General features: G+C 36.2%; 1 gene segment (V, D, J or C) and 1 further gene; one reads left to right on the top strand and one right to left on the bottom strand.

The window, feature by feature from the left end:
• Igk (immunoglobulin kappa chain complex) overlaps positions 1-23596 on the bottom strand; it is a 3171119-nt gene that overhangs the window by 810460 nt on the left and 2337063 nt on the right.
• On the top strand, positions 15318-15871 carry Igkv5-39 (immunoglobulin kappa variable 5-39). The segment is given in 2 exon segments: positions 15318-15366; positions 15574-15871. Coding segments are annotated over 2 exon segments (347 nt in total).

Genomic DNA, 23596 nt, shown 5'->3' with positions numbered 1-23596 from the left:
GAGATTTTTGGCATCTAAATTTAATTTTTTTTTGAAGATATAGATTTAAAGTTTCACAGTACTTTTTTTTGAGAATTATAAAAATTTAGTAACATGGGTAACATTAAATTGTTGACAAAACATCTCAAATTTTTGGCTGTAATAGCCAGTATTAATTTGATTTGGAACACCAAGCAAAAAGAATCAACACAGGCAATGACTAACTATACTTTTTAGAAAGACTAAAAAGGTATCATTAGTCACATGTGCATATTTTATGTTTCTAAAATAAAAAATGAGTATCCATTTGCAATAATTGATTAAGTATAGGTCCTCGAGAATTAACACCAATGTGTGGAACAGGTAGAAACTGAGGACACTGAGAGCAAATCTTTACAAAGACATGTACATTTATTTATTTATTTACTTATTTATTTAAAATACCAAATTATTATCTCAAGTCATTACTATTTTGATGATGTAAAGAATGAGATTATATGGCCAATTATTTTTGTATAAGATTTATAATCTACCTGGGATATAAATCTAGCATGGCATTGTCTTAGGTCTTTTTTAGGCAATCTTTAACATTTTAAAACACCATCTACAGCACATAAATTAATTATCTGTGCTGAAGCAGGCAGAAATTCAAAAGAATAAACATGTGATCTAATTCACATATACCTTTTTCCCATAGACCGGTTGTTATTAAATACAGTAAATGTGATGCATGCATGAATTTATAGAAGAAACAAACAAAAGCATGCATAAGCAATTTAAATCTCAGAATACTATTCTTTTAGATAGTGTAACAAATTAATTACTGTTTTACACTGCATGCAGAGAGCCTTCTTAACTCTCTGAATTGACACTGGGTTGTGGAAAATGATAGATGTAATACTTTCTTTTCATCTGCAATGGGGTAAAGTAACATTTTGAAATTCAAACTTCTATGTGTCAATGTTAGACCCATGCACTTTTTAAAGTTTATATTTAAAATCTGTGGATGAAAAATATCTTAATAAGACCCCCACCTTTTGCATCTCTTTTTCATTAATTCTAATTAATTCTAATTCTAATGTAATATAGTGTGAGGGTTTATAAAATATTTAGATGATAAAATATCAAGCAATTCATTTTGTAGAGTGACAAATGCTGATGGAAACAACGCAACTCTGAACCAAGTCAAAGGATCTGAGTTGCTGTCCTTTCCAGTTGACTCTAGGTATGCAAAATACCTGAATTATATTGTACTCCTGCGAAATCCTTTATGTAAAGAAGCGTGCACAGATGTCTTTCAGCTACAAACACTCTATCAAGTGGCCAGGAGAGGGAGACATAATATAGGCAGAGAAGGGCAAAATGGCCTGCTCTGACAGTCTCAGTACTTAAAACAATATTAAGCCAGCATCATTTATACAGATATGTCTTTTACCTCGTGTCCCTGCCTCTTAAAGTATTCTTCCATGTTCTGTGGCATGCTCAGCATACACAAGGAGAAATAAAATGGGAAGATACTATCTTTATCACTGATCATGGGAGTACCCATCTGGATTTCAGGTACGGTTATTGGTCAAAGCAAAAAAGCAGATGGTGGTACATAAATACATCTTTTCGATCAATATATGGAAATGATAAGTCATAGGGATTTTTTTGGTGTTTAAATCAGAAAATTAAAAAAATATTGTATTTTCCCTTTTCTGTACTAATTTTTCATGAAATATTTTAGGCATAATGGGTGACATTGTGTTGACCCAGTCTCCAGCATTCCTGCTGTAAGTCCAGGGAAAAAAGTGTCTATGCACAGTCACTATGCACAGGGCATTGGCATAATATAGTGGTAGATCTGCCAAATCTAGGCACACAGTATGTATTCATGTGAATTGTATCGTGTTTTCCTTGCCCGGGCTTATTTGGCATAGAGAGATTTACCGCAACAAAATGGAGCCCAACATATTGATTTGAATTCGACTAACCTGAGATAAAAATTCACTGCGCCCCCCACTCTCCCAACACTTGAATGGGGCTTGGGCAGTGACCTAGGCTGTAGCAGTATAGATTCGAAGCTGACTGGGTGTTCTACAGAAAACAGCAGAGAGACATCTACACCCGAGAGAGCCTTTCTGTGTTTGCTTCCCTGTATCCTTAGCTCTCCACACTGCCTCCCCCACCTCCAAACAGGGACACAGACAACTCGGATCTTTTTTTATTCAGCTTCTCCCTGTGAATAAAGAATTGGGAAACAAAAGTTCAAAGGGCTCTGGACCTGGTAACTTATTGATACAAAGAGAGAAATATGACCTTTTGATACTTAAAGATGGTATAAAGGTATATTGCTCTAATAACTCTTACAGGATACTCGTATTCTGTCTAACAAGGGCTCCACAGGAATTTTGAGTCTAAATCCTGGTTTGACAAGGTGCCTCTTATAATCAAGTATAGTAGTTAAACATGGGGAATTTTGCCTGTGGTTTAGAACTAGATAGGGATTATTAGTCACTGACTCCAAGTAGAGAGATCACCTGCTTTGAACAGGTATTAATTAATAGAAGTCTGTGGCTCCTGGTAGAGAGCATACCAGATAGATGATATAATAGGTATTAATTAAATGTCTTTGGCTCCTGGTAGAGAGCACAACAGATAGATGTTATAACAGGATGGCTGCTCTAAGCAGAGAGCTTAACAATTAAAAGCTCTCTGATTCCTATAGTCAGATAATAGTGGAAGTTTGAACTAATTGCTTTAAAGATGGTATAAAGATATATTGCTCTAATAAGTCTTACAGGATACTCTCATTCTGTCTAACATGGGCTCCATGGGAATTTTCGGTTTAAATTTTGGTTTGACAGGCTGTCTCTTATAAGTAGGTATAGAAAGAAAAGGAAAAGAAAGAAAAAAGGAAAAGAAAGGGAAGGGAAGGGAAGGAGAAAGGAAAGGAGAGGAGAGGAGAGGAGAGGAGAGGAGAGGAGAAGAAAAGAAAGGAAAGAGGAGAAGAAAGGAAAGGAGAGGGGAAGAAAGGAAAGCAAAGAGGAAAGGAAAGGAAAATAGAAGTGTGAATCAATTGTTTTAAAAATGGTACAATAAAGTCTACAGGAGACTCATATTCTGTCTAATGTGGGCTCCACTGGAATTTTGGGTTAGTGTCCTGACACGACAAATTAGAAAGACCTAAATAACATGTGTGTGATTTTGAGTATTGTGGTTGTTTTATTGTTTCTCTGGAACAGAGGGCAAGCTACAGGTTTTCCTGGTTGCCAGCTGAAGGATATGCTGATTTGGGGAAAAGGTTTTGTCTTTGTGTTTTTGACAAAGGTGATTAAGGTATTTACACCTTCCAGAGTTATATGGATCAGATTTGGTAGAGGGAGAACCCCGAGAACTAGATTCCAGAGAATCAAACAAAAAGGTTATCTTGATGATACTAAAATTTTGTTTTGAGATTTATATGTTACAGAATATACAGCCTTGTGCATTTCATCATCAGACATGCTGAACTGACCTGCCTGAACTCCTGATGTCTTGGTTTTTCATCCGGATCCAGTCAGGACACAGACATCAGAGACTAACACAATCATCGGTGGGGCCTTCTTAAGGCCAACTAAAGGCCAACTAACTCCCCCATTTCCCTACCCTTTCCCCTCCCTTCAAAAATATCTCAATGCCCATAATCTGCTTGAAGAAATTATGAAGATTTGTCATCCAAGTTTCCTAAGCTTTGGTGCTGAGGGTCATAATTATAGGTTGTTTTTGATACTAAAAAATTTGAAGTACAAGGCTTAGACCCAGTCCTTCAAATGCTGTTATGATGAACAGATCTAAGATGTTTAAACCTGTGAGTTAAGGGTCAAATAGGAAATTCATGGCTCTGAATTTATTGTTAGGATGTTTTCAGTTATTTTAATCAGAAATGGCTGAGAGTAGGCAATAGTCCAGATTACTTCACATAGATAGTTGGTTTACAAAAATGTCAGAAGTCCACAGAATATGACGTTTGATATTTATTCACGTGTTGTTGAGACTAGTCTGCTCCTGACAGCTTTCCCTGTCTTGTATTCAAAGAAGAAAATGAGCATCTTTGAGTTACTCTCAGTGGTGGTGAAACAGCCAGTAGGCAAGAATTTCCTCACTTTACCTACAGACATAATACTGTCCAAAGAAAGGACACAATTATAGGTTAGGGCAGCTTGATTCTGCTGAGACAAGAGTAGGCTAGTCCTTAATATTCCTGTTTCTGTAAGTCTGTCAGATGACCCTGGCCAGTAGGCCGAAGACTGATCCTCCTAACAATTGAAGGGATTGTCCAAGTGACCAGCAGTCTCGATAAATTATCTAAGTTTTGGAAGCTGTGTTAGGCTACCTAATATTTTCAATTAATATCAGTCATTCATGGATTTCTGATGGGATTGAAAAACTACATAGTCTCCTAGTAAACCTAGGCTTTTCACTTCGAGAGGAACAGATTTGAGAGGATGGTTTTCAGATGGCATTCAATCTAAAACCAAGGCATAGCCAGATACCGAACTGTAGTCTTTTAAGTAAGGATAGATGGCAGAGGTTTTTATTTAATTAATAAAGATGATGGACTAGGTGTTAGGTCTCTTATACTTTATAAATTACAAAATAATAATAGTTATGTTCAGTTATATCTGAGATAAAATAGTCTTTTAATTGGACAGACAGGAGGAAATGTTGTGGATAGCCCTGGGGCTAATTAGATTTTATGTTAATTCCATTCTCCTGTGAGAGGTTGTGACCAAGGAATGAGTCAGCACTCAGGTGATTTCCTGTAAACCTGCTTCCCACCTTAATTTGTAAAATAAAGAAGAGCTGATGATTGAGCAGATAAAAGGGAAGATGGAGTGGAAGGTGAGGAGAAGGAAGAGGGAGAGGATGCAGAGGAGGAGGAAGAAGAAGAAAAGTGGAGCAGAAGCACATGGCCTGGAGAAACTGCAAGTTCTAAGGTGTCTCATAGATGGACAAGATGGTAGTTTAGTGGTAGATCTGCCCAATCTAGGTACACAGCATGTATTCATATGAATTGAGTCTTGTTTCCATTGCTGGGGCTGATTTGGGATGGAGAGGTTTACTGCAACATCATAATGTGACATGGGAACCAGGACTCAAAACAAAACAAAACAAAACAAAAATAAACAAAGAAAAACAGGCTCTAATTTTCCACACCATTTATGCTTCTCTGACCCTTTCTTGGTCTCTCCTAGTTTTAGTGACAGTGGATCAGAGACATACAAATTTCACCTTTGCCATCAGCAGCCTCCAGTTTGAAGATGCTTCAACTTGCTCCTGCCAACAAGTAAACAGTCTGCCTCCCACGTGGATACCGATCAGAGAATAAACCACATAATGAAGCAGAAATGTGAGATTTTGTTGCCCCACCTCCTTCTTGTGGTATCTCCATCTGATGTAGAGTTTTTCTCAGACTGATGGCATATTATAAGTCTTCAGTTTATAAAAGTATTTGGCAGTAAGGGAACATGAGAAGCTTGCCTGCATCTGAACTCTCTTTACCTTATCACCAGGATTTCAGACCTGACAGTAGCTGTCCTGGTTTGACTGACAATCACTTGCTCTGTGAACCTACTCAGAAACCAAGGTATCCTGACCTGGGTAGGAAAAGATCTGGTGAAAATAGACACAGATACAGAGATGTCTGCATAGTGAGTTGAAAGAGCTCATTTGATCAAGTAGTCCATAAGGAAAATAGACACAGATACACAGAGGTCTGCATAGTGAGTTGAAAGAGCAAGAATGCTGCAATCCACGGGGGCAGTGTATAGCTGGAATAAGGAATAATCTTAAATCAAATACATCCAAGTGCAGTAATGTGTAGAGTTTCAACTGAAGAACAAATGTCTCCTAGAAAGGGAATCTGCATCAATATTGTACATAAAAAGACAGTTAAAATTAGTTAATTGAAAAAAATGAATGGATTATTTCAGTGTGTGTGTGTGTGTGTGTGTGTGTATTTATTTAGGGAAGGTTGGAGATGAGTGTTTATCTGAAAGTTGTTGGTAGAGAGGTTGAAGGAAATTATCAATGAACTAATAAAAATAGTATAATTGAATCTGAAAAATCCTAAAAATAAAAAGTCCAGAGTCTTATTATTAACATTTAAAAACATATACCTTTTATAAAATATGTATTATATGAGTGAGTGTATATGTGTGAGTGTATTTGTGCGTGTTTTAGTGTATGTGAATGCCTGCATATATACTTTAAAAATAGCATCTGAATATTAAAGCAAACTTTTATTTTTGTCTGATTTTGCATAACCTCATTTTACATTATAGTTTCCATAGATATCCATTTTCCATGGAATTCCATGATATTATTTTTTCTTTACAATGGAATACATCCCTGTGGTGTGTATGTGCTATGTTTTACTTTATTCACTCATGTTTAGGGATATCTATGCTAGTTGCATTTCTTAACTTTCATGAGTAGGCAAACAATAAGCATAGGTGTGCAAATATCTAAGAGACAAGGTATAGAGACCTTTTAGTACATGTCCAAGAATACTGTGACTGAGTCATAATGGAGTTATTCTTTTCATAGTTAAATATTCACATTTTTTTCCATATTGACTGTACTAGGTTGCTCTCCAACCTGCTGTGAATAAGAGCTCCTCTTTCCCCAAATCTCCATCAACATGTGTGATAATCCTTGATGGTAGTCATTTTAAATTGCATTTTTCTGATAACAGTGAATGATGGACACATAAAAATATTTGTTTGCTATTAGTTACATATAATATACTTTTTAAAGATCTATTATATTTGTGTACATGCTTGTGTGTCTATGTGAATACATGCTTTGTATTTAAAAGTATTTACAAATGCCAGAACATGGTGTTGGATTCCATCTCCTGATGTTGGCAGTTCAGTTGATTATGAACTCTTTACATGTGTGCTGAGAACCACACTTAGAGTCTCTGAAAGAGTAGCAAATTCTCTTGACTGTTGAGCCATTTTTATATTAGATAATAACAACTTCCCAAAGCTATGTTATATGATGTGATATTTCAATAACTGGTTTTATAATTCCATGCATACAGCTTGTAAAGTTTTTATATAAATTTATTTTTTATTTTATTTATTATGAATTGTTTTTTATTTAAATTCCAAATGTTGTCCCCCTTCCCAGTCTCTTGTCCAAGAGTTCTTCAGACTATCTCCTTTACCCTTTATCACTTAGAGGGTGCTTCCACCACCACTTCCACACATCCACTCCCCTACCTCACTCTTCCCATTCTCCTTCCATGAAGCACATCTCTGTAGGAATAGGCACATCCTCTCCCACTGAGGTCACACAAAGCAGTCCTCTGGCACATAGATTAACAGCCTGTGTATGCTCTTTGGTTGGTTGGTGGCTTAGTCTCTGGGAGCTCCCAGGTGTCCAGGTTAGTTGATATGCTGATCTTCCTCTGGGGTTGCCACCTTCAACTTCTTCAATCCTTCCCTTTACTCAGCCACAGGGGTTCAGGACATCAGTCCAATTGGTGGCTCTAAGTATCTGCATCTGTCTCAGTCAGTTGCTGGTAGAGCCTCTCACAGGACAGCCATGCTAGGTTACTGTCTGCAAGTACAACATGGAATCAGTAATAGTGATAGGATTTGCTGTCTGCTCTTGGGATGGATCCCAAGGTCTTTTTATATAAATAGGTCACTAGATGGCTTTTTGTTCAATCTTTGCTTCATTTTTGCCCCTAGAGATGCCGAGACACATAAATTTACACATGTGGTACAGTATCATTTAGTCAAATGTTTTTTGTTTTTGTTTTTGTTTTGTTTGTTTGTTTGTTTGTCTTTTAAAGACATATTGAGACTCTTTATCATGAGCTAAGTAATGTGAACACCAAGAAAAAAGGAGGATGGGGAAGCAGGTAGATTAACTGAAGAACTACTTCTCTCTCTATTCCTCCAAATCCAATCACCCATCTCATCCCCATCTCTGTTGCACAAGCTGAGGTCTGTGTATGCTCTTTGGTTGGTTGGTAGCTTAGTCTCTGGAAGCTCCCAGTTGTCAAATTAGAAACAGAAACAATGAAGAAATGTCAAAGTGAGGAAATTTTAGAATGAAAAAAAGTTGGGAACTTGAACCTGAGAGACAAGACTCACCATCAAAATGCAAGAGAGGAATAGAAGAATCTACAGTATTTAAAGCGTGATACAAGAAGTTGACAAGTCAAAGACGTTTTAAATACAAAAAAATTATAGAGAAAGAATCCACAAAATCTGGAAAACTATGGAAAGAAAAATCTGGAAATAACATGAATAGAGGAAGGAGAAGAAATTCAGGTAAAGTACATATTTTCAAGAAAATTGTAAGGAAAAAAAGAACACCTTCCCTAATCTAAAGAAGGAGGTGCCTATGAAGGCACAAGAATCATATGTAACACAAAATAGATTAGATGAGAAAAGAAGTTACTCATGGTACATAAAAATTAAAGCACTAAACACACAGAATATAGGATATAGAAAGATTCAAGAGTAAAACACTAACATATAAAGGAAGACCTCTTAAAGTAGTACCTTACAAATCAGTGGAGACTCTGAAAGCCAGAAGAGCCGGGACTGATATTCTATAGACTTAACAATGCCACAAATGTCAGCACAGAATCCTATACTCAGTAAAATTTCAATTACAGTATATGGAGAAAATGGGATAATCTATCACAAAACAAAATATATACTTTATTTATCTATATATCCAGACATACAGAAGGTACTAACAGGAAAATTTCAACCTAAAGAGGATAACTATACCCACAAAAATGAAAGGAATAAACAGTCCCAGGCTAGTAAAACCAAAAGAAGGGAAACACACATACACATACCATGACCTCCACTTCCACGACCACCACAGAAGCAACAAAAATAAAATATGAGTAATTATGAAACATTGCTCACTGATAGCTATCAATATCAATCACAGGTAACATACTAGATTAGAAAATAGGATCCATCCTTCTGCCATCCAAGAAATACAACTTAACATTAAAAATAGACATCACCTCAGGGTAAAATATTTGAAAAATTTGTTCCAAGAAAATGCACCAAGGAGCAATATGGTATAGATAATTTAATATCTGTTAAAATAGACTGCAACCAAAACTAACTAAAAGAGATAGGGAAGGGTAGTTCATACTCATCAAAAGAAAAATCCTTCATGAGGATATTGAAATTCTAAACATCTATATACCAATCGCAAAGGCATCCAAGTTCATAAAAGAAACACTACTATAGATTAAATCACATATTACCCTCATGCCCTTAAAGTCTGAGACTTCAATATCTCACTTTTACCAGCTGATAGATCATCCAGACGATAACTTAACAGATAAATACTGGAGCTAACAGATATTCAAAAGCAAGTGAACCTAACAGATATTTACAAAACTTTTCACCCGCACAAACATATATGCAAGTATGTGAGTATGTGTTCCTCTGGCCCCTCACGGAACGTTCTCCAAAACTGATGACCTACTTGAACACAAAGAAAATCCCAACATATAAAATGCATTTGAAATAGCTCCCTGCAAAACTTTCTAGCACTTATTTGAACTGGATATCAACAACACAAGAAACAATAAAATTTTTACAAATTCATAGAAACTAAGCAATTCAGTATTGAGTGAAAATGGGTCAAGAAAGAAATTAAAGACTTTCTCGAATTGACTGAAAAATGAATACACAACATACTGAAACATACAAGACAGAATGAAGTACATTCTAAGAAGCAAGTTCATAGCAATGTCAACATAAAAAAAATAATGAGAGCTCTCATACAAATAACTTAACAGCACACCTGAACACTCTAGAACATAATGAAGAAACTATATCCCAAAGGAGGAGATGCCAAGAAATAATCATATTAATGGCTGAAGTGAATAAAATAAAAAAAAAAAATAAAGCCAGCAAACATAAACTAAAAGGATTAATGGAACAAAGGTTTGGATCTTTGAGAAAAATCACTAAAATTGACAAACTGTTAAACTGTTATCCAAATATCTAAAAGCTAGAGAAAGACTATCCAAATTAAGAAAATTAGAAATAAGAAAGGGGAACATAAAAACAAACACTAAAGAAACTCAGAGAGTCACAAGACCACACTTTAACAATCTGTATTCTACTAAACTAGACTACGTAAAGGCAATGATGAATTTCATCAGTACATACAACTATCAAAATGAAACTAAAACAAGATAATCAACTTAAATAAATATATAGCTTCCAGTGAAATAGAAGCAATAATTAAAACACTTTCAACTTGTTCCTCCCACTCCCCAAAAATAATTCTTAGCCAGATGAAATGACGAATCTTATCATAATTTCAAGGAGAAGTTAATTTCAATACTCCTTAAATTACAGCACTAATTAGAAACAGAAGGAACCTTCCCAGATTAATTTTCTGATGCCACAGTTACCATTATTCCTGAGCCACATGGAGACCAAATAAGTTACAGAATAATTGCACTTATGAAGAGTGATGGAAAAATTCTCAATAAATTTTTTGCAAACTGAATTTAAGTGTTCATCTAAAAATTTATCCAACGTGGTTGTGCAGGCTTCATCCCAGAGATGGAAGTATGGTTCAACATATGTAAACCAATAAATGTCATTGATCATATAAGTAAACTAAAAGCAAAAACCTTGTGATCATCTCATGAGCTACAGAAAATGCTCTTGACAAAATCTAACACCTCTTCATGATAAAAGTTTTTAAGTGATTATGAATACATGGGACATTTCTCAACATTATAAAAGAAAAAGAAATAGAATAGATGTTATAGATCGGTTCAGTGAGAGGAAATAGAACAGGAGTTTCAAGTGGAAATGGGGTAGGAATATGGGGATAAGGGAGGAAATACAGGGAGAGATGGAAGAGACAGGAAAGTAAGGGTCATTGAGAGGTAGTATAGCAACCTGATACAATGCAGTCTTCCAAAAATTTACACACATCTGAAGGCAATATAAATGAAATTACCAAACTATGAGGGATACAGATCCCAGCTGATCATCTCTGTTCTCAAATGAAACTTCCTGTTCTGGGATTGGGTTACATCTAATTGAGTTTTTTAGCAAAGGTGTGCAATGGGAACTTCCAAACAACCCACATTGTTGCCAAGATGATAGGTTGCAATCCAAAAATAAGTATAGCAAAGCCCCATTTCTAAAGACAACACCTACACAAAGCCTTGAACATTGGATGCTTTGAGCTGATGACTTTTCCTCTATATGTGAGTGTATTTGGTACATAAAGTTACTTCCCAGTGAGGAAAGGAGAAAGGTAAACACCAACCCCAGACTCATACTCTTTGATCCAGAATGTTTTCTGTATGTGAGATATGCTAGTACAATGATGGCACAAAATATGTGGGAGTAACGAACCTATATTTTATTTTTCTGGAGGCCTACTCTATGAGATGGAACTTGTATCTAATGCTGTTTTTGTGCCAAAAATCCAGAGTCTAGACAGCCTGAAAACCTAAAGTAAAATTATATGCTGATGTTCTAAATCAATCTATCAATGAAATCAATCAGAAAATCAGTCAAGCAAACATGCAATCAAGTATGCTAACAGAAAACTACCAATAAAATTTCTCCTAATGTCATTTGCTATACTCACAGATTAATGCTTTGCTCACCTATCATGAGGGAGTCTTCTTTTCTTCAGTAATAAGATCAAATAAAGAGACCCAAAGCCACACATTTTACAGAGTGAGAGACCTTGGAACACTCAGCTCTAAATGGGATCCATCAAATTCTTCTCCATAGGTATTAGACTATCCCGTGGAAGAGGAAATGGGAAGTGTCTAGGAATCAGAAATGATGGAGGAACTCAAGAAAAAAATTCTAATATCAACATGATTGACATCAAATAAAATCACAGGGACTGAGGCATAATGCACTGGGACTGCCTATGGTCTGCCCTATTGGGGTCCTAGAGCTAAAAGACATGTACACATGCCCCATTCCTAATCATTGGCTGTCTCCTATTGATAACCACTCCCAAATGAAAATTTAGTTTCATAGGAAACAAACTTATCTTAATGGTAGGTTGGATATATAGCACCAGATGGGCAAAAGAAAACGAACTCAAAGTATGTTTGGAGTACCTTTGTCTTATAATATCATGTCAGTCTCTTCATTTTTAATAATTTTATCCATTATTTTAAAATTTAAATTTAATTATTTTTCACATTTTTTATTTGTGTTTTTAATTCACAGGCCCTTTACATATGCATAGATATGTGTATAAGACAGAGACAGAATTTATGGAAGCTTACATGTGGAAGCTTCAGCTAGCCACTGGCTCTCCTGCAAGCTTCCCATTCAGTGTTTGTATGGTGTTCCTGAATAAGCGAGAAAGTTTGTCTGTTTCTTGTGCTTTCTCTTTGGCTCTTTCCTTTTATTTGGTTTGGCCAATACTGTTATGTTGGTCTTTGTTTTATCTTCTTATATTTATTTTACTTCATTATTATATACTATTATTAATTATTATTCCATAGAAGCTTGTATATATTTTGTAATTATATACAGAAAGAGGGTGGATCTAGAAGGAAGGTGTCATGAGGGAGACCTAGGAGGAATAAAAGGAAGGGAATCCATAATCAGAATATATTATGTGAGAAAAATTCAATTTTCAGTAAAAGAAAAAGGGAAAGAAAGGAAGAAAGAAAGAAGAAGAAAGAAAAAAAGAAGTACAAAAGGAAGAACAAAATAAAGAGAAAAAAGACAATCAGAAAGAAAGACAAACGAGTAAAGAAAAGGGAAGAAAGAAGGAAAGGAAGGAAGGAAGGAAGAAAGGAAGGAAGAAAGAAAGAAAGGAACAAAGAAAGAAACAAAGAAAGAAAGGGAAAGAAAAGGAGAAAATATTGCACATGATATTTAATTTGAATTTGCTTATGTGTGCTTGTGTTTTGATAATTCCAGATGCAGCACACACCTAAATATTCCATGCTTATGGTTTCACCTTATAGTCTTCTTTTAAAAATAATTAATGTAATAATTAATTATATTTGCAAAAAATAATAATGTAATAATTGTACAATCCACTCCTTATATTGAATGCCTGCATAAACTTAATCACCAGATAGTCCAGTATCTTCAAGGATTCTTCAAGTATGATTTACTAGCTTGATTGTTTTCTTTTGGTATTAGTAGAATAATCTTAATATATTTAACCATCTTCTTTCTCAACCTCTCATCACAGTCATGCACAAACCTTTCTTCCCAAAGCATCTGGCTATTTTTTCCCTGTCACATGTGTTTTATTGTAATCCCCCAAAGACCTTCCAATGTGGGAGTCCCATTCTAGCTTCTTACATCAATGTATACTCCAAGTTAAACAGCAAATTGAAATTTGAAATTACAATGCACACTTGTGGGAAGAATGTGGCAAATATATATGAGGGAATAGAAGGACTTAGTCATTAAAATTTTTCTAGGACCATTCAGTTTCCAAAATTTTCATAATTTCATGAGTCTCTATACCTAGATTAATACCACTGAGCCAATGTACTACATGTCAATTATCCATTTCTCTTGTGGTGTACATCGAAATTGATTCCATTTCCTAGTTATTGTGAATTGAGCTGCAAAATACATGCATGTGCTTTTATGTCTGTTGTAGGCTATAGAATCCTTTAGTTATACCAACAGGAGTGGCATAGCTGGGTAATGTAGTAGTGATATCTATAGCTGTTTTAGAAAACTGCACAGTGATTTCATAGTTATTGCATTCCCACCTGCAGTGAAAAGGGGCTCTTCTTTACTTCTATCCTCATTTCTCAAGCGTCCTGGTAGTCTATTTTGCAGCTATTTAGGCTTTACCAAAGCTCAGACATAGTTTTTATATAATACATATGCTCTAGCATGGTTATATGGCCCAAGTAACAAGAACAGTGGTTTCTTTAAATGGAACTGATAGAAATTTCTCTCTTGATCTAAGCTTTCTCACAATTGTGGTCTTTTAAATAGCATGAACACCACATACTGTGGAAGGAATTTGTTTGAAAATTCTATAAATAGTTCTGTGATACTCTTCATCACTCTTGTTGGAAAGACATGGGACATGCACTATTTGGATTTTATTTGAAAAGTGTTAAAAAATATTTTGATATCTCAACCTCTGAAATTCTTCTCTATTCTGGAAGATTGTAATGTTTATAAAGATTTTATGTCCCCCTCTGGAGAAATATGTCTTCAGAAGACATTCAGAATTTCTTACTTATTGTTAATGAAATTTTATTTATGTGATATCACTTTAGTTTTACATGATTTTATGGTTCTTGGAATGTTCAGATGGTTAAAGATGCTTCAGCCCATATAAGAAACATAAGAACAAAATACCCATGGAAGGAGTTACAGAGACAAAGTTCAGAGCAGAGACTGAAGGAATGACCATCCAGAAACTGCCCCACCTGGGGATCCAACCCAGAAACAACCATCAAACCCAGACACTATTGCAGATGCCAATAAGAGCTTGCTGACAGGAGCCTGATAAAGCTGTCTCCTGACAGGCTCTGCCAGTGCCTGACTGACACAGAAGTGGATTCTCACAGTCATCCATTAGACAGAGCAGAGGGTCCTCAATGAAGGAGCTAGAGAAAGTACCCAAGAAGCTGAAGAGATTTGCAGCCCCCCTAGGAGGAAAAACAATATGAACTAACCAGTAACCCAGAGCTCCTTGGGTTTTTATCTTTGTTTACCACCAAACAAAGAAAACACAAGGAGGAACCCATGGCTCTAGCTGCATACGTAGCAGAGGAAGGCCTCATCAATGAGAGGAGAGGCCCTTGGTCCAACGAATGTTCTATGCCCCAGTATAGGGGAATGCCTACTCCAGGAAGCAGGAGTGGGTGGGATGGGGAGTAGTGGGAGGGGGAAGATGATAGGGGAAACTAGGAAAGGGGATAACATTTGAAATGTAAATAAAGGAAATATCTAATAATAATAATTAAAAAAGGAAACATAAAGGAAATCAGCATAAGCCTGGAATGAGACCATGGATGTGAAATGATCTTCATTTTAAAGTACTAAATGTATTACAGAGACTTCCTTAGACTATGATGATTATGTACCATGTAAGTAGAAGCCAATTCTATTTTAAAACTCTTCAAGTAACCAGCAAGGGGATAAATATTCTAAGACACTAGGAGCCTACTCTTCTGACTAGACCTTACTACAAACCTTGTGAAGTCAGTATGATTTGCATAAGTACTTCTTCCTTCTATTGATCCTTTCTCTTAGAGTTTTATAAGAAGGTCTTTCTCAGCTCTGTGTCATAATCCACAGAAGCTCAGGGAAAATTTGAAGATGGTGTCCACTTCTCAGCTCCTTGGACTTTTGCTTTTCTGGACTTCAGGTATGACTGCTTGGACATTGCAATAAAGTGGATATATTATTTAAATATAAAATTTTCTTGCTTTATTCAGAAGCCAGAACCACATGGGATTTGACTTTCTGTTTTAAAAAGATGATACAATGAAAATCTCTTGTTTTTCTAAGTATTTTAGTAGTAACTTTCATATTCAGTGTTGTATCCTACTAATATTCTTTTCTGCTTTTCCAGCCTCCAGATGTGACATTGTGATGACTCAGTCTCCAGCCACCCTGTCTGTGACTCCAGGAGATAGAGTCTCTCTTTCCTGCAGGGCCAGCCAGAGTATTAGCGACTACTTACACTGGTATCAACAAAAATCACATGAGTCTCCAAGGCTTCTCATCAAATATGCTTCCCAATCCATCTCTGGGATCCCCTCCAGGTTCAGTGGCAGTGGATCAGGGTCAGATTTCACTCTCAGTATCAACAGTGTGGAACCTGAAGATGTTGGAGTGTATTACTGTCAAAATGGTCACAGCTTTCCTCCCACAATGATGCAGACCATAGCAAAAACCTCTAGGAAAGCAGAAGTAAGAGGCTGAGATGCTTCAGCTGTTTCTGGTGCTGCCTCACCCTTCTTTAAAGTGTTTCACAGATGCAGCCAGGTGTGAGTTTACAGAAATATGTTTATTGAAGAAGACTAGGATTCTCCAGAAGACTCTATTTCAGCACTAGAAATTAGCCTATAGGTTGTCCTTGTGAAATCAGACAATCAATCTTCTTCCTGTGTATGCAACCAGAGAAAATCTCATCCTAGATGGACAGAAGGAATGATTGATTACTCCATACCCTTATAACTGTTGGAAATTCAGATGAAGAATTGTCTGAAACAAGATCATATAGTTTATTCCTTTCCTTACAAAGATTAGAGAACTCAATCTCAGAGATGCTCATGACTCTGTTGCAAAATTCCTTATGCATATCTTATAGTAAACAACTCTTGAATATAAAATATTTTTCATGTTTATGGATTTAGATAAATTGTCCATTAGAATTTGGAATAAATTTCAAATTACTTGATGAGATGTTTACAGTCACTACTTTGCAGACAAATAGTGAAAGATATTGAAACAACAAAACTATGTTTGCCATCTGAAGTTTGCATACATTTCTGGATTTATTTTAAATCACTGTAAGTTCAAAGGAGATACAAAATGAAGTTGTTTTAACAAACAATGGAATAATGGATGATATCCTAGCATTTTCATTTATTTTTGCCTCTACAAAATTTTATGGAAATAGATAAACCTGTAAGTTTAGCATTTTATTTGAAAAACATCAGTGGAATATTTGCAGGTGCTTGAACAGAGGATTCAGAAGTGAAAATAACCATGGTGATAATTTTTGCTAAGTATGAAAATAAATCTCTTAATTATTTAACAAGTAGAAACAACATTGAAAAAATAATCTTCAAGCCTTAAATAAAAGTACCTTCATCAAGGATGTGTATAATAGGGTAGGGCTTGCCAGTAAAAAGAACCAATAATCCCAGAGCATGTGTCTCTAGCTGCATATGTAGCAGAAGATGGCCTAGTTGGCCATCATTGGGAAGAGAGGCCCCTTGGTCTTGCAAACTTTATATGCCCCAGTACAGGGAATGTCAGGGCCCAGAAGTGGGAGTGGGTGGTTAGGGGAGCGGGGTAGCGGGAGGATATAGGGGACTTCTGGGATAGCATTTGAAATGTAAATGAAGAAAATATCTAATAAAAATTGAAAAAAAATAAAATTTGGTTGAGTGTGTTAGTTATTTCTCTAAACATAGCATGTAGGATTTGTAGGCAGGAGGAACTCCATGAATTCAAGTCCATTCTGGCTTAAATAGTAAGATGTAGGCCAGCCAAGGTTATAGAAGAAGCTATTTCAAAAACAAAAACAAATTTGGATACTGTCTCTATACCCTCTGTTTAGTTTGGCTAAGAGTTTATCTATCGTTTTGATTTTCTCAAAGAACCCAGAGAACCAAACACCCCTATTAAAAAATGAGGCACAGAGCTAAATGAAGAATTTTCAACTGAGGAATATCAAATGGCTGAGAAGCACCTAAAGAAATGTTCGACATCCTTAGTCATCAGGGAAATGGAAATCAAAACAACCCTGAGATTCTACTTCACAGCAGTCAGAATGACTAAGATCAAACCCTCAGGTGATAGCAGATGCTGGCTAGGATGTGGAGAAAGAGGAACACTCCTCCATTGCTGGTGGGATTGTAAAGCAGGTACAACCACTTTGGAAATCAGTCTGGCTGTTCCTCAGAAAATTGGACATAATACTACCTGAGAAATCAGATATACTCCTCCTAGGCATATACCCAAAAGACTCTCCAACATATAACAAGGACACATGCTCCATTATATTAATAAATAGCAGCCTTATTTATAATAGCCAGAAGTTGGAAATAACTCAGATGTCCTTCAACAGAAGAATGAATACAGAAGATGTGGTATATTTACACAATGGTGTACTACTCAGCTATTGAAAACAATGACTATGTGAAATTCTTTGGCAAGTAGATGGAACTAGAAAGTATCATCCTGAGTGGCTTAACCCATTCGCAAAATAACACACATGATATGCACTCACTGATAAGTGGATATTAGACCAAACTCTCAGGATACCCAAGATACAATTCACAGACCATATGAAGTTCAAGAAGACCAAAAATTAGATGCTTCAGTCCTTCTTAGAAGGAGGAACAAAATATTCACATGAGGTAGAGGGTAGGAGGGACTTGGAGGAAGAGAGGAGGGGAGGAGGAAAAGAGGCTCAGAATCAGGTATGGGAGGAGACTGGGATGATATACAGAGGTCAGGAATTTGAACAGAGGTGTGTACCTGCAAGGCTCTGATGATCCTTAGCTACTGGGGACCCTCTGAGTGAACCTTGTGGAGATGAGGATCGATTCAAAGGAAGAGGAATTTATTGTTCCAGGTATTTTTTGTTGCAGGTGTTGTCCTGCAACCAAAGGAGAGGCAGCAACTCCAGGAAGCCAGTTTGGCGAGTTTGTATACATTTTCCAGGGGCAGAATATAGCATCAGCAACTAGGCACAATGTGATTGGCAGAATAGTGTGACTTTTAAATTGATTGGTCCTTAGGGAATGAGGTAGCAAGTGCTTCCCTTACCTGTGGGTGGCAAAATGTCAGTCCCTCCTGTGGTCTTTCTGAGGCACTCAATCAGCCTCTCCCTGATGAGGAGGGATGCCTACATGCTTTAGAACCTCTCTCTTCTAGAAGGAGAGGGGTGCCTGGTAGAATTTTCCAAAGGCCCTGAGCTGAACTTTTCATAGCAATGGGCGATGGGGAACTGGATGACAGCCACTAGCAAGTCCTTGGATGCCAGGAAAACAAGAGGCTCCCAGAATCTAACTGGGATGAGATAAGCTGAAATGCCCAACAAAGGGGAGGGAGAACCCATAAAGACTATATTAGGTTAGGCAAGGACCGTGGTTGGCAGGAGGGCATGCATCTCCAAAATTTTAAATGCAGAATTGCTCCTGTCTAAATAAAATATGGGGACAAAGTATGGAGCAGAGACTGAAGGAAAGGCCCATCAGAGATACCCCAACTGGCGATCCATCTCATACACAGTCACCAATCCCAGACACTATTTCAGATGCCAAAATGTGGTTGTTGACAGGAGTCTGTTATAGCTGTCTCCCGAGAGGGTCTGCCTGAGCCTGACCAATACAGAGGCAGATGCTTACAGCCAACCATTGGACTGAGCATGGGGACCTCAATGGAGGAACTAGAGAAAGGACTGAAGGAGCTGAAGTGGTTTGCAACTCCATAGGAAGAACAACAATATCAACCAACAGGAATCCCAGAGCTCCCTGGGACTAAACCACCAACAAAACAGTACACATGGAGGGACCAATGGCTCCATCCATCTATGTAGCAGAAGATGGCATTGTCTCACATCAATGGGAGGAGAGGCCCTAGGTCCAATGAAGGCTAGATGCCCCAGTGTAGGGGAATATGAAGGCAGGGAGGTGGGAGTGGGTGGGTGGGTTGAGGAACACCCTCATAGAAGCAGGGGCAAGCACAATGACATATGAAAAACAGGAGAAGGGGTTAACAGTTGAAATTTAAATACATAAAATATCAAATAAAAAATAAAGGAAAAAAGTAAACTCTTAAAAAAAATACAAAACAAACAAACAAACAAAAAAACAAAGAGAATTTTAAAAAAGAAGAAGAAAAGAAAACAAAACAAAATATTTGTTTGGGCACTTTTATTTTCTTCCCTAATTTAAAATATAAAAGTAACTCTGTGTATTTGTGTGTGTGTGTGTGTTTTTGTTATTTTGTTCGATGTTTGTGTAAGATGTGGAGTCAACCATAGGTAGGCTTGAACAGTCCAGGGTATTGATGGTAACTTCCTCCTCTATCTTTCTTCATTTTTAAGTTTTCAGAAAGGGTCTTCTGCTAAATGTAGAATTTATCATTGTCTAGAATAGTTTAATCTGAGATATACTTTTTATTTGAAGGAAACTTCATCTTCAAGTGCTAGAGTTATAGACAAATATGGCAGACGCTTGGTTTATGTGTATGTTGAGAATTTTACTTGAGTTTTCTTTCTTTCTTTTATTTTTTATTTATTTATTTTATTTATTTTATTTATTTTTGGTTTTTTGAGACAGGGTTTCTCTGTATAGCCCTGTCTGTCTTGGAACTCACTTTGTAGACCAGGCTGGCCTCGAACTCAGAAATCCGCCTGCCTCTGCCTCCCGAGTGCTGGAATTAAAGGCGTGCGCCACCACGCCCAGTAAGTTTTATTTTTTTTCCATGAAAAATACTTTACAAAGACATCTCCCTCTCCTTGAAACTAATTTATTAAAAATAAAAATGACAGTCTTCACCCTCATTATGACTGGTTTGATGTTAATTACAATGCCTAGAATAATAAATTTCTTTTATTTAATGTCCAGTTTCCTGTTAACGCTTTAATCAGTGAAGTATTTCTTACATTGTAGCCATTGTGAATACTTTGTAGTCATGACATTATAGATTCTTTTAACATATCTTATAAAATATTTTACTATATGTTTATATTTTGAGAGAATACATACCTTAATACATTTTATTTGATATTTAAAAATGTATTTTAAGATGTGAGGTTTTGTGTTAATTGTATGGTTATGGAAACACATCAATTTTACATATTGTTCATATTTTACTCTTCCAATTCTTCACCGTGTAACTTTTGAATAACACTTAAAAAGTAGTTCTGTTATTATTTAAGTAGAGAGAATCTAACACATAAATGTTCTTCTTGTTTTTGATTCATTTTGTTTTGGGAAATAACAACAACCAAAATAACCAAAAGATAGTTGGTTAAATCTTCATACCTCAAATATTCCAGATAACAAATGAATCACATTCTGTTATGTAAATGTAGCATATTTCCACACTCTATCCATCCATTGTTGAGCATCTAGGCCCTTTCTCATTTATAGATAGTATGAATAGAGCAGCAGTAATGAGCAGGTGGGTCTACAGTAGGTCGTAGAGTCTTTTGGGTATAAACCGAAAAGTAGTATAGCTGGATCTTGAGGGAGATCCTACTCTTATTTTTCTGAGCAACCTCCACTCAGATTGCCATAGTGCTGTAAGAGTTTGTACTTCCAAGCTATTTTCCTTTCATCACATCCTCATCAGCATGAGCTATCATTTGCTCTGTTGTTCCTGGCTATTCTGACATCCTGACTTGTTCAAGAGGAAAACAACACTGAAAGTGGAAGTGGATAGGAATTTCTATCCCTAACCAAGAAACTATCAGCAATGAACACCAGGTTGTAAAACAAATTAAGTTTTCTCTAATGGAGTCTCACTGGGTATATAAAGCACACTTAAGGATAGGCCCCATTCCCATAGATGTCAAGCAAAAATGAACTCAGTGGTGTTTTCATACACATTTTGCCTCATATAGTTTTGTTTAGAAATTTGCTATATTACAAGTCTTTTGCATATTTATTATGGTCTTAGATTTTATGTTTTTATGGGTTTGTTCTTATGTGAGTATGTTTCTTATGTCACTTTGGATTTGTTTTTTAAATTCAGGCTTTTGTTGTTTTTCTTGAAGAATGTTTGCTGTTAGGTTTTAAATTCTGTTCTTTTGTTTCTTTGTTGTTATTGGCTTTTTTTTTTTCAAAAGAAGGGCATGGACTTGTTCATGTGGGGAGATAGATAGGATATGAGAAGCATTGGGAGCATAGAAAACGTAACCAGCATATATTGTATAAAAATGTTTTTACAATAGAAATATTAAAATATAAATTAAAAATTCAAAGTGTAACCAAGCAGAAGGAAAAGTTTCTTTACTACAATATGTCTCTACTATAAATATTTCTTTACTGTATTTTCATATCAAAATGCCATGTTTCCCGACACAAACATGAGTAGATTTAATTGATCCTCTTAATTGTAAATAACTCTTGTGGATATGGCAGAACAGGAATGGTTGCTCCCATAGCCTCCATTCCACTATTGCACCAATGGGCATGACTTCCCAGGTCAGTAATACAGTATTTGGGGTTCATAACTGGGTGAGATGGTTTTTCACATCCAGCAGTGGACAGCAGTTTCCAGCACTGTGAAAGCTACTCAGTGGGGATGAGACGTTCAGGAAGGAACTAACTTGATTACTTCTTGCTCAGGAGCTTCAGTGGAGTTTGTCAGAAATATTAATCCTTGATGTGCTACCTTTTGATGAAAGTGGAAGTAGAACACATCATCACCTAGACATGTCTCACTTCTGTCTAAGAATCACATATGGCTTATTTTCCCTTATATGTTTAAATACAAATGTCTGTCATTATTCTTGACCTCATTGTCAATTCAAATAATAAGTTAACTGTTTTTAACTCGAATCCTACAACTTGTCCACAATATTTAAATCCTCATCATTCTTGAATGAAAATCTCAGGATAATCTATATTCTGCCTGTGATAGAGGGGAAAAATCTATGCTCTATATCTTTTAGATATTGTTTTATTTTTAAAATGCAACTCTTGATGCCCATTCCTCTTTTCACCAAAATATAAATGAAACCAACACCAAAAGCATCTTTTACCACATAGGAATGTGCACAATATCCATTTGGATATTATAAGAGTCTTCTCTGTTCACAGAGAAGCCGCACAAAAAACATGGATGTTTTTCTACAATGATATATTGGTAGAATAGAATATCATCTTTGAATAAATGACAAAATAGTAAAAAATTTTCCATAGTACTAGTATACATATGTGTAATATCCATGGCAACTTGCTTACACCACTAGGATTGTTGGATTCTGAGCTATATCACTGTGGGAAGAATTTTTATGCATTGTGTGCAGTAATAAACTCCGACTTCCTTGTCTTCTATTCTTCTGATTTTAAGTATGAAACTTATTCCTGATCCACAGCCACTGTACTTGTCTGGGATTCCAGGGTTGTGGTGGGAATCATATAGTGTACCAGCTTTGGAGACTGCCCTGGCTTCTCGGAGTATAGTATATATAAGTGTTTTCATTACAGTGTAGGAGGATCTGACTTGACCTAGCATCCTGAGAGCATAAACAATCGTTCAAGGTATATTTACATATATTGTAAGCAATTTTTATCATTTGTTCTTTTTCTTTATTTCAGGATGAATCACTATTTTGTTCATGAATTTTAATTCATGCTTCAATAATATTTAATTTTAAAAGTTAGTACAAATAATTCTAGGCATAAAGCACTTCCTAGAATTCATTAATCACATGCTGATTACAGAAGCTTGCATACTCAGATGGACATTACACCCTCTCTCTTTATTAGGAAATCTTCCCCAGAGCAAAAACCCTTGCTTGGTTTTGGTCATTTTCAGTCTCTCAATACTATATTCTACATGCTCACACTGGGTGTCAGGGATGTACATGCTGTGTGTAGTCAAAACCTTTGCTGGTAACAGGAGAATTCATGAGTTTACTCTCTCACTTTATCTGCTTCTTCATCCATGCCCTTCTTGAGATCTAGAGCATTAACAGTGACCTGAGCTGAGACTGACACCTCATTTTGAGCAGTTCATCTAGGAAGTCCTTGTCAGTCAAGCCATGTTAGAGATGAACTTTGATCTCAGACATAGAAAGGAAGGCCTTCTCTAGGCAATTCTGAGTTGAGTGCCTCTGTGTGGAGTGAAAGATTTCTTTCATTTGAGCAAACATGATGTAATAATTTCTGTGTTAGAGA

Source organism: Mus musculus, chromosome 6, assembly GCF_000001635.26.
Source record: "Mus musculus strain C57BL/6J chromosome 6, GRCm38.p6 C57BL/6J".
Lineage (NCBI taxonomy): Eukaryota > Metazoa > Chordata > Mammalia > Rodentia > Muridae > Mus > Mus musculus.
The sequence above is the reverse complement of the archived record's forward strand: the minus strand, read 5'-3'. Positions and strand labels throughout refer to the sequence as shown.